This window comes from Cibotium barometz, chromosome 65, assembly GCF_041138505.1.
Source record: "Cibotium barometz isolate CiBa-2024 chromosome 65, ASM4113850v1, whole genome shotgun sequence".
NCBI classification, from domain to species: Eukaryota; Viridiplantae; Streptophyta; class Polypodiopsida; order Cyatheales; family Cibotiaceae; genus Cibotium; species Cibotium barometz.
This window is the reverse complement of record NC_141110.1, coordinates 29,222,200-29,234,351: the sequence shown is the minus strand read 5'-3', so window position 1 is coordinate 29,234,351 and position 12,152 is coordinate 29,222,200. Positions and strand designations below refer to the sequence as shown.

At 39.1% G+C, this 12,152-nt stretch overlaps 1 protein-coding gene across 1 annotated transcript; it reads left to right on the top strand.

Annotated features, from left to right (window-relative positions):
- Window positions 1-313: 313 nt before the first annotated feature.
- Window positions 314-1,960, top strand: LOC147603153 (uncharacterized). The gene is given in 2 exon segments (XM_086797103.1): window positions 314-1,462; window positions 1,465-1,960. Coding segments are annotated over 2 exon segments (1,338 nt in total). The 5' UTR covers window positions 314-354; the 3' UTR covers window positions 1,695-1,960.
- Window positions 1,961-12,152: the final 10,192 nt, after the last annotated feature.

Sequence of the window (12,152 nt, the reverse complement as noted above, 5' to 3'; positions counted from 1 at the left end):
GGAAGCTTACAGACGAGCATTATACTTTGATAAATACTTTCAGCCCTTAGTTCTTGACGATAGCACAATGTAGAGAGAGAGAGAGAGAGAGAGGAGACAAATACACAGGATTGGGTCCCTCCCAAATACCCTTTGAAGGGCCCCCACTAAGGATGGTGTATTTGCTTTATTAAATGGGTAGGAAAAACTGACTTGGGCTGGAAATACCCGGATGTTTCACCTCTAGACAAACCGAGCATTTTAAAGGTGCATCAACTCTCTTTTTCTTTATTTAACACTATTTCACTTTTTTCTTCGCTTTGGTTTGGCTTAGCCTAGATCTAAGAGAAAACATTGACAGGTACAGGGCACGACATGGAAGTACTTGAAGAGAGCAAGATGAGATTTGCAAGGAAGCTGGCATCTTCAAACAAGAGGACACGGGAGAAGGCGATTTCACTTCTGGTTTTGTGGCTCACCTCGCAAAAGCAGGTCAAGGAGGACGAGCTCAAGAAAATCTGGAAAGGGCTATTCTATTGTGTGTGGCATTCTGATAAGTTGCCAGTGCAAGCAGATCTCATTGAAAGATTGGCGTCTCTTGCTGAGAAGCTTGATATAGCACTCTCATTGCAGTTCTTTAGAGTGTTTCTGTCAACTATGAGGCGGGAATGGGCCGGCATAGACAGGCTGCGGCTGGATAAGTTCTACCTTTTACTGAGAAAGTATCTGATTCACATGTTTGCAGTTCTGGAAAGCTCTGGATGGGACGCAAATGTGACCAAGGAGTTTATGAGCATACTTCTGGAGAGGGCCTTCTTGGCAAAGGATGAGTACGCTGCGCTGGGGATAAACCTTCATTATGCTGATATATTCATCCCGGAGCTAGAGAAGCTCCTTCCGTTGAGAGCCGACACATGTAGGCTTTTGGTGGAACCGTTTTTGGTGGTTTTTACACATGCTTCTGACAAGTCTTTGCTTCAAAGAATAAGGGAGAATGTTTTTGGCCCCCTTCTTGATCACGGACACTTAGTTATATCAGCCAAACAGGAAGGGAATACTCTGGATTCTACTGTTGAATCACTTGGATCCATGGCTCTCAGCTTGCCATTAGGTCTGGAAGCTTTCCGGCTTGCATCTTTGCCATGCACTTCACAGGCAAATCGTAAGGGTTTATATGAGCTGCATAAAGAGTTTGAGAAGTTGGAGAAGCTATTGAATACCTCCGGTGTCAAAATCTCTTTGGATAGTATGGGGAAAAAGAAGAAGAAGAAGAAAGCTTTGGGCCATCCATCTATGCTTCTAGAAGATTTCCATTTCTCAGAAAAGCTGGGGAAAGGGAAAGCCAAGGGTAGCAAAAGAAGAGCACCTGAGGGGGGTCAAAGCAATCTGGCAGTTTCTCAAAGTAAAGAGCAAGATGCATCAGGTGGTGCCACTGAAGTATGGAGAAAGGTCAAGAGAGTAAGGTTTTCACTGAAAAATAATGTGGTTTGAACAGTGGACACAGCCTGGGGAGGAAGGTCAAGAGAGTAAGGTTTTCACTGAAAAATAATGTGGTTTGGAAGCCGTTCTCACCTCTCCCTCCGGAGAATGTGAGAGTACCCCCCTCAGCAACTCCTAGGGGGAGTGCTTTGAAGAAAGGGGTGCCACCTGGGCCGGTTTTTTCTGCAGAAGGGATCTCTGCAGTGAATCAGAGGAAGGGAACACCTAGAATTTAGAAAGCCCGCGGCACAGAGAAAAATGAAGAAAAAGAGAAGCAGCTTGCCAAACTAATCCAAATCATTTAATTCAGTAATGCCGCAGCAGCACTTGAAAGGGTTGTTCTGGCTCTGCTTTAAATATTCACGAGACAGCTCATGTTGGAATCATGAGTAGTTCTGCTTAGGTGGGTGTATTATGAGATCATCACCTTTTTCTTGCTTCTGTCGTTGGGCTTTGCATTACTATTCTGAATAATTGGATGAAGTTTGGGGTACCTTTTCAATCATTATGTTCAAAGAATGAATGCAGGTTGGCCATTTTGGCTGGTCCATTCCAGCACTTGGGATGGTAGTGGAAAAGCTCAAGTGAAAACGATGATTTGATTAGAACTTTAAATCAAAGGAGCTATAGGAAGGAGACCAAGTTGGTTCTTCCAAGAGGAAAAAGATGAAATATCTAGGGTTAGGTCCATTTAGGGTTACGGAGCTCACCTCTCCCAGGGTGAATCTTGCATCGAGATGATTGATGGAGTTGAGATGCAGGGCTACATAAATGGTAGCCAACTCAAAACATATTATGGGCCCTTAACCCAAGATATGTGGAACAGTCTTGTAAAAAGAAACAAGAAAAGCTAAACCAAGAAAGACTCACAAAGGAAGCATAAGAAGAGGCTGAGGTGAGAGCAGCCAAAGCCAAAAAAAAAAAAGGCTCACACTCCAAATAAACATGGCTACTCTAACCCTTATTGAGGGAGAGGACCTGGAGATAGAGCCTACTCGACTCATAGTTAGAATGTCTGTGGAAGGGAAAACAACTAATCTTCTTGCAATGATTAATTTGGGATCAAGTCACAACTTATTCTCGTATGAAACATGGGTGAAGCTGAAGGAGCTAGGTTAGAGCTGACATCAACTGAAGTTAAAAGTGTGCATGTGGAAACAATAGGGCTTTAGGAAGCTTAAAAGTTAATGTCGCCCACCAACAAAATCTCATAGAAATTCCCATAAGAAACTTTCTCATGGGAAAAGATACTAGGAGTTTATTTCTAGTGTAATAAAAAGGATTCAGAGCTTTTGAAAGAAAATGTCACTCTACGAGTGATGTATTAGATGTGTGTTAGTGTGTCGGATGCTATGATTGGTCATATACAAGATGTAGTGACACCTAAGGATACACCTATGAGATGCAAGCCAGTTTGAAAAACAAAATCTAAAATCACAGGTAGTAACAACAAGAATCTAACGTACAAACAAGTGAAAGAGGCTACTCTAGAGGCAAGGGGAGCCAGAGAGGCTGAGGTGGATGGCAATGAAACCAAAGTAGTGGAAATAGCATGGAGTGTTTTATTTTAGCAAACTAGATCATATAGCAAAGAATAGGCACATTGCAGAAGTTTTATGTGTGTTGATAAATGAGAAAGGAATACCTCATTATTTTTGGGCATGAAAGAGTTTGGCTACATTGCCTATGTACATGTGCCAAATAAATTGAGAAGAAAACTAGATCCGAAAATATAAAAATGTATCTTTATTAGATACTCCCTTGAGTAGAAAGTTCATAGATGCTACAACCCCACTACTTGTGAGATATGAGTGAGGAAGGATGTTGTTTTTAATGAGATGAGTAGCTAGAATACTCTATTGAAGGCTTCTATAGAGGGTGATGTAAATAGTAATATAGTTGCAAAGGGATGCAGAGCAAAAATCACATGTGCTCAGTGGACCTAGTGAGTCCTCTATTTTATTTTATTTTTCATAGAAAGAGATCCTTCTATTAGTGACCAAACAAAGCTCACAAATGCACCAGCCACATTCCAATGACATGAATACTACTTTTAAGAATTTTCTAAGGAAGTTTCTTGAAGCTTTCTTAGATGATTTATGCATTCATTCATGGAAGTAGCATTTATCTTGTTTACGTAAGGTATTTAAACGATGTAGAATTTATCACATATCCTTAAACCGTTTCAAATTACAGTTTTGGGTAAAACATGGAGTAGGGCATATAGTGTCCAAAAATGGGATCTCCATAGATGAGAGAAAGACAAAAAGTTATCTTGGAATTACCCCTAGTTACAAACTACAAGGGATTCCAAAGGTTTATGGGACAAGTAGGTTTATGGGACAAGTAGGTTATCTTGGAATTACCCCTAGTTACAAACTACAAGGGATTCCAAAGGTTTATGGGACAAGTAGGTTACTATAGACAAGATTCTAATTATATTTGAGTGGGTTGAAGAGTGCAAACATATCTATTATACGTTAAAGCAATCTTTTGGCTCTAGCGCTCTAATCTTGCATGAGTACCAACAATTGGGGTATTATATTCCATGTGTATGTAAATGCTTCTAACTTTGATATTGGATGCATTCTAGCTCAGCCAAGTGAGCACAAACTAGAATACCCTATAAGTTTTATTACCTGACAATTATGTGAGGCTGAGATAAACTATGTTGACCATCAAGCCTTATTATACCTTGTTTATAGTTTGTTTTCTATGTTGACCCCATCAAGCCTTATTATACCTTATTAATAAACTATGCCTCACAAGGAGAATCACCAAGTGGTTATTGACTCTTCTTGAATTAAAAATAATAGTGGTTGTGAGACCTAGCAGAAAACATGTCATACATAGTAGTTGATCATCTATCTCGTGCATCTAATGTGGTGAAACACCAATTGAAGTAGATGATGATTTACCTAATGCTATGTTTTTCAAGGTTAAAACTATACCAGATTGGAGTGAGAAAATAATTAACTTTCTAGCTAATGCTTTTCTATAAAAGTGAAGAAGTGGATCCTTACTAATTGATTGCTAGAACCCTTTATAGAAGAGGTAAGGATAACATACTAAGATGTTGGCTTAAGGAGGATGAATACTTACACATCTTTGAACAAGTGCACCAAGGGGGTTAGCTGGTGGATGCTTTGCAAGAAGACATTACTACTACAAAAGGAATACTTTAATCAGGGTGGTATTAGTGGCCCATGATTTTTAAGGATTGTGCATTATTTATGACAAGATGTGAGGAGTGCCAACGACATGCCAAACCACAAAAAAAGGACATGATGCCTTTTCACCCTATCAAAGTTTTGGAACACTTTATAAAATGGGGCATTAATTTTGTGGGACCCATCAGTCCAACCCGCATGTAGCACCCAAGCAAGAAACATTTTAATAACTATAGGCTATGTCACAAAATGGGTTGAAGAAGAGCTTTGAGGATGGCAGACGGGCCTTACCTAGGTTTCTTTATGAGAACGTTATCTCTCAAACCAATTGTTCATTCTTGAACAATTTACGAAAGAAAGATAAATTTCTATGTAAAATATGTTAAGCTAAAAAGGATCACCAAAAAATGGTTTGATCATAATCCCAAGGATAAAGAAATTCAAATTAGATATCTTATACTTATGTATGGGGTCCATAGAGTGAGAGAAAGAAATTAATATACACATAAAGGACCATTTAGAGTTTACAAAATAACACCCCAAATACCATATGTGGTTGAAACAATACCTAGGGAGTAAGTTTAAAAAGTATTATGGCCCTCCCACATCCTTGTGAGCTACATACGTGGAGTAAGTTTTAAAAGTACTATGACCCTCCCATAGCCTTCCGAGTTGCATATGATAAGAAGGTAGCTAAGGAAAAAGCTAAGTTAAAAAAGATCCATGCTCGATAAGAAGCAAAAAGTGGCAAATCTTATAGAAAAAACAACAAGAAGCTAGCCTCCGACCTGCACAAATATTTGTTGAAGAGGTTGAAGGGGAGATAAATGATCACATAGCATCTCTTAGAACACCCATAGAGTTGCGTGGCCCTTATGGTAAAGTGTTCTACAATGTGTTGCTTGATATTGCAGTTAGTTACTCTCTTTCAATGCATGGAGACGATTGGGGAAGCTTCAACTCGTAGATACCTCTTTGAAAGTGAAAGGTATCAATGATAGAAATACCAAGGTACTAGGAATACTACAAACTAACATATATTGTGATAGCAAAAACCTGGTGGGAGACTTCATGATTATGCCTAAGAACACTAAAGGAAGCACTAATACTTGGTTTCATGTGGATGAAAGCTGCAAAGTGTACTATTGATGACTAGTCAACTGGGCACAACTCTCTGGAGGAATTTCTAACTCCCGCCTCTCAGCACTCTACACAAAGCTCACCACCATACTGCCTCTTATACTCATCAAGAATCGCAAGGAGGAAGACTCACCACCATACTGCCTCTTATGCTCATCAAGAATCGCAAGGAGGAAGACTCACCACCATCAACTAAACCTAAAGAAAACTCTTGCACCTTGCCATCCATTGATCACTCAACTCTTAGTCCTTTCCCTCCACGCTATCAAAACCTCCTTGTCAAAAGGACCAATGACCCCAATAGGCTAAAAAATTGGCAATTCTAATACACCTTCAAATGGGTTCCTAAAATTTAACTATCCATGCCACCTTAACAACCCCAGCAAAGGTCTGCAAGAGACAATCTTTATAGAAGGTCCAAATTACAAGTTACCCCAAAATGGATACCTTCACACTTACGTGAAACGCAAGGCTACTACAAGGGTACAGTTGGATTTGGATCACTAAGCAAAAACAAGTACCCCTAGGCTCACTCGCTAGCCAACTCCCGAGTTTGGTCACAAGCTCTACAGATTTAAAATTAGGGGAAGAAAATTTTAGATGAACCTTCACCACCATCACCCTAGAAAATTTGGATCCCTAAAAGATACCCAAGGTCAACAAGTACCTTAGAAAGGGGCATACCTGGGGAAGCCGCTACTTCTATACAAAAGGTGGCAATACCCTCATTAAATATCCAAACCTAAATCCCATTCATGTCCCAAGGGAGGCCCATGATATAAACTTAACTCACCTTTACGAGTGCCACCTCCAATGCTCATTCATGGAGGAAGAACCCATAAGCCCCATCCACTGGTTTTATGAGAGCCCCTTACCACCCTTGAAGCTCAAAATAAATGTGCCACCAACAATCAACAATGATGTGCCTCTAAAAAACTAACACTGATGAAATGATGGAGAGGATGGTCAAGTGAGATCTACAAGACTTTTTGAGATACAAAGGTATGAAATAAAGTAGGAAAGGGGGAAACATGCTACACTTCTACTCCCACATTTTTTATCCCTAACAATTTTCATGCCCATATAGGGTGGGAGCTTGGGAAAAGCTAACCCCACAACAATATGTCGTGTACCAACATGTACAGCAAGATAGCATATATACATATATACATAAAACAAATAACATATAACCAAAAAAAAAGATGATGAGAAAGAGCGCAAAATAAAAATAAAAAATAAAAAAGAGAGAATAAATGTAATTCTATCTTGTATTGCTTTTTGTTAATACATGGACTTTTCATGGATTGATATACGGGTGTCCCTATCATGGATTGACACGGGTGTCCCTATCATGGAAATGGATTGTATGGACTGGTACTATCAAGGGGAGTTAAGTATTCTCCCTTTTCAAACCCATTTGTGCTATTTTTATGTGTCAAGAGCGAGTTATGGAACTACCTTTGTTGACTCATTTTGCTTATAGTTTTACCCCATTACACCATGTCTTGCCTATAAGCATCACATGCTCTCCATAACATCCTACTTATGCTTGCATCGTAGAACTTACTTTAGGCACTATGGGATGGGACTCCTTCAGTCCCTAGTAGGATAGACCTCACAACAACATGATGACCTGAGTGTGCTTTACCGACCAGCCAATGGACCCTATCAAGTAAGGATTGCCCAAGAAGAACTCATAGAGAATAATGGATAATGAGAAGATATTATGCACTCACACCATCATTCTATTAAATAATGTTACCAACCATTTATCTCTTTTGGAGCATAATGGGTGATTTCCTTGATATCTTAGATAGAGGTAGCTTCTTAGCTCACTTGCATGTAGTAATCATGCCATTTATGATCATCATGCACTCAGACTATTTCCCCATACACATCCAAGGAGGCCTATCTATTAAAGGTACCCATGAGTAAGAGGATGAGCCTAGTGAAGTTGAGTCAGACCTAGCATACGAGTTATGGCTATCTCATGATAATCTATTGCAATGAGATTAAAGGATTTTATAGGTACACCAGCATGCAACCACAAAAATAAGTCTATATAACACTAGAGCAACTTCCAAACCGTACAATTGATTGGTGCATTCAAAACTATCCACATGTCACTATTATTTTTAATTTTTAATTTCTTATTTTCTTGTTGGTGTTTAATTGAGCACCTACTTATGTTTGATATGGCTGGTTAAAATTTTCTTTTTGGTGTTTAATTGAGTGTCTACTTATGTTTCATATGATTGGTTCAAATTTCCTCTAGTTATTATTTGCTTATGCTTATGTTTCATATGACTAGTTTAAACTATATGACCGATCAGGTGCATTCAAAGTCAATCCCTCACATGCCACTATTATTTAATTATTATTTTTTTGGTGCATGTTTATGTTTCATGTGACTGGTTCAAATTTCTTCTAGTTACTGGTGCATGTTTATGTTTCATGTGACTGGTTCAAATTTCTTCTAGTTATTATTTGGACAACCATTCGCACTAAATTCCTCTCTTGGAAATGGTCCTAGTTCAGTCTTTACCTAGAGTGACCTCCTTAAGGTATTCCAAGGAAGTATGCTAAGTACTCCACCTTCCTTTGTGTGCCTTCTCTAGTTAGAGTGTAGCCTTCTAGGTGAGTTACAAAGGTGAGGATAGTTTTATTTAAGAAAAAATAAAAAGTAAAAAATCTAGAATTCTAAAAAAGGACCAAGAAGATAACCATTTCCATGTAAGATGTTGGTATATCTTTTATCTCCTTGTGAGTGCCTTGGGGTCATAGCCTTAACCTTTATAGGGTGGGACCTTGTGTCCCGCAAATGTGCTAATAAAAGGCTAAAGTAAATCCATCACATGCCACATAATCAAGAGGTACTTAGATACTCTTGATCGAGGTCTTTGGAACATGGCTTTGTAAATAAATCACTTAGAAATTTTACTTATAAGGCTAGACTATAGCTTGATATGGGTTCATATAAATGATCATATGTTGAGACTAAGGCCATAATTGTAGGCATATTCTTAAATAAGTTTTGGTTTAATAGAATTCAGATAAGCTTTCATATTAATCCTTGTAATAATTAGGAAAATTTGACCAATCATGATAAAAAAAAGTTTCATGATTTCATGTTTAAGTGTTACATCGTTGTTAAAGTTATATTATTTTTAATAAGAGAACTTACTAGTGCCATGTTGTTATGCAAATCTCACCATACTTCTCGGCACATTCCCATGAGATCTACTTCATAATCATGCAACAACATACCTATCCTACATATGGCATCGACTCATCTTCATTGACATATTCCAAGGATGAAATATGTATCAAGAAGGGGGGCATGTTAACCCTCACTAAAGACCTCTTAGCTATCTATCGATGCTAGTCACACCATCATTTTCACCTCTTTTGTATCGAAAATTTGAATTCACGTTAAACGATTGTAATGTATTATTTTACGTGGTGCAATTTCCACTTGTATATAAAAGGCATGTGACAGGATCATGCCATGGGATCTAGTGTAATTATAAGGGTACTAGCAAGTATAAGGTTTACACTAGTGTAAGTAGTTCAGGAGGTTTAGGACCTATTTTTTAGATTTTTTCCCACCACCTAAATGGTGTAAACCCTAAAACCAAGTAGATAAGCTAAAATGTAACCCCAAACCCTAATTTTTAGATTTAACCACCACCTAAATGGTGTAAACCCTAAAACCAAGTAGATATAGCAAAATGTAACCCCAAACCCTCATTCTCTCTTGTGCTAATAAAAGTGTTCTCTTCAACTCATTTTTCTGCTTTACTTGTTTTTCTTGTTTATGTGAGGGTCTGAGCTCTTGTGTGTGATCCATACCCATGAGTGAGTGTGTGCTTAAAGGGCAAGGAGAATCAAGCTTCTTGGAGGTGCGGTGGTGGTGGTGGTGTGGAGGTCAAGCTCTCGAGTGCTTCATCGATGGTGTTACCTATGAGAATCCAATTGACTAGCATTCAAAAGGTGAGTGACACATCTCGGCCATGCATTCGTAGGCTACCATGTCATATATGTTCTCGATTGAGCTCCTTTGGCTCTCATTGATGAGGGTAGCATAACAATACGAATGCACATAGAGCATCAATGAACACCTCCAACCATTTTTGTAGGTAATCGTTCAAAGTTATGCTCATTAATCTCTGGAATGTTAGAGGAGCATTGGTTAGTACAAATGGCATGACCTTGTACACAAAGGTTCCCCATGTGGTGGGGTGAAAGCAGTTTTATGTTGGTCCTCCATGCAATGGATACATCCTGAGAATCCATCCAAAAAATTGTAGGCTTTTGCACTATAGACACCCTTTTCAAAACATGCTCCATGTATGGTAATAGGTAATGATCTCTGCAGGTTGCTACATTTACCTTCTTCAAATCAACACACATGCAAAGCTTCCCATTTTTCTTAGGTACAATCACAATTGGTAATACCCAATCCATGTGCTCACTCTCGTAAATGAAATCTGCACAGCAATGAGTTCATCAATTTCCTCCTTTACAATTGTTGAGTATTTCAAATTCATTTGGTAAAGACATGGCTTTGACTCGCGCCTTGAACTTTCCACGATAGGGATGGTGTGATGCACCACGTTTGGAGGCACTCCCATGTCTTTATAGCTCCAAGCAAATCAGTCCTTGAGCTCTTTTAATAGAGTAATGAATGCCTCTTCCTCTTTTGAGGTTAGGTCCGTGGCAATGAAGATAGGTTTGGGATCTTCACCAGTCTCTACAATATCTAACTCCTTCACCTCTGTAGGTCTATCATATGAGATTTATGTTTGTTAACCCTTCAAGCACTATGCCTGTAGATGATCCACCTTCCTTTCATGGACATAGAAGGTTTTGAAATGGCTTGGAAACTTCCACAAGTCTGGCTCCTCCTCATTTTTCTCCTTTCCTACCAAAGCTCTTTTTGCTTCCCATTCATCTTCAGCCAATGCTTTGTTTTGATTCCTTCTCTCCGATTTTGTGAGCTTGGGAATGTCTTGGCTCACTTTTGGCTCTTGAGGCATTTGTAGTATTATCTGGCTTAACGCTTCTCCCTAATTCTTATAGGATTCCTCGCGTGAATTTCAGTGGCTTCGATGTATCTTAGCCATTGAGCATCCGTGGGTCCTCTTCTATAATAATCTTACTGCAAAGATTAGCCCGATAACGCTTCTTCTTCAACCATTTTTAGAACTTCAACCTTGCAAATTGGATCTGAGGTTTCTTTCACATTGTCAAATTTTGGTGCTTTCTCTTCCGAAGAGCTCTCCCATGGTCTCATCATGCGTATCGTTTGGCTCTCATCCTTCCAATTTGGTTCCACAAACTTCATTTCATATTTTCCCATGACATCTATCGAATAGCTAGTACATGCATCTATTTTTTGCAAAAATCATCATTCGAAAGAGGGCCATACAAGGTGTTCTATCCTTGTGACACTTTGGTCATGGGTTGTAGCACATAGTTGTACTGAGGTTGCTCTGTCTTTTGTTTCAGAATCATTTCCAAATGACCCTCATCCATGGGATGTGTCTTCCAAGTCCACACGTCTACTTTCAAGATTTGTGAGTCTTTTCATAGGTAAATGTGATCCGTGGCCCAATCATGTATACCAACTTGGAATTTCTCATAAAATGTCTACCAAGAATCATATCGTACGAATCCACATGCCCAAAATTTGTGACCCACAAACATATGGCAATAGTGGAATAAGAAAGCTTTCATCTTTAGGTTCTACAAAAATCCCATAAGCTGGACATGGTACCATCATCCAGTTTTACAATGAGGTTCATCCGCTCTAAGGCTGGTTTTTCCCATTTTTCCCAACATTACTTCTTCTTGTGATGATACTTACTCCGCCTCCACCATCAAGGATCACCAGAGCTTGATAACCCTGATGCACCACTAGAAGTGTTGCATTCGTGTTGTCACTCTCATAATACTCTCCCCTCTGATTAACAAAAATTTGAACGAATTCAGGCAAGTCATCCCTTCCTCCAACCATTTCTATATCCTCCTCGAGAGGTAAAAGTAATTCCTCATTTGGTTGGTGGATCACCATGCATTCAACCTTCCACCCAATCTTTTAAATCAGTCCATAGTCAAGGATTTCCTCTTAGCCAAGTTCCAATTGGAATTTTGATCTCTACGGAGAGAAATGTTGTTAGCCTTTCCACATCTCTAGGCATTCGGTCTCGACCACAACATCATTAGTGTATGATTCTAGGACGAGATTCATTGAGTCATATAGGGGATATTCTCCTCCTTCCTCAAACATCCTTGAGAATAAGTCATTCTTTCCTCCTCCTTGTGAGTCGATCTCACCGTCATTGTGTTCTAACACAGGTTCTATTGCATTCAACTATTTTG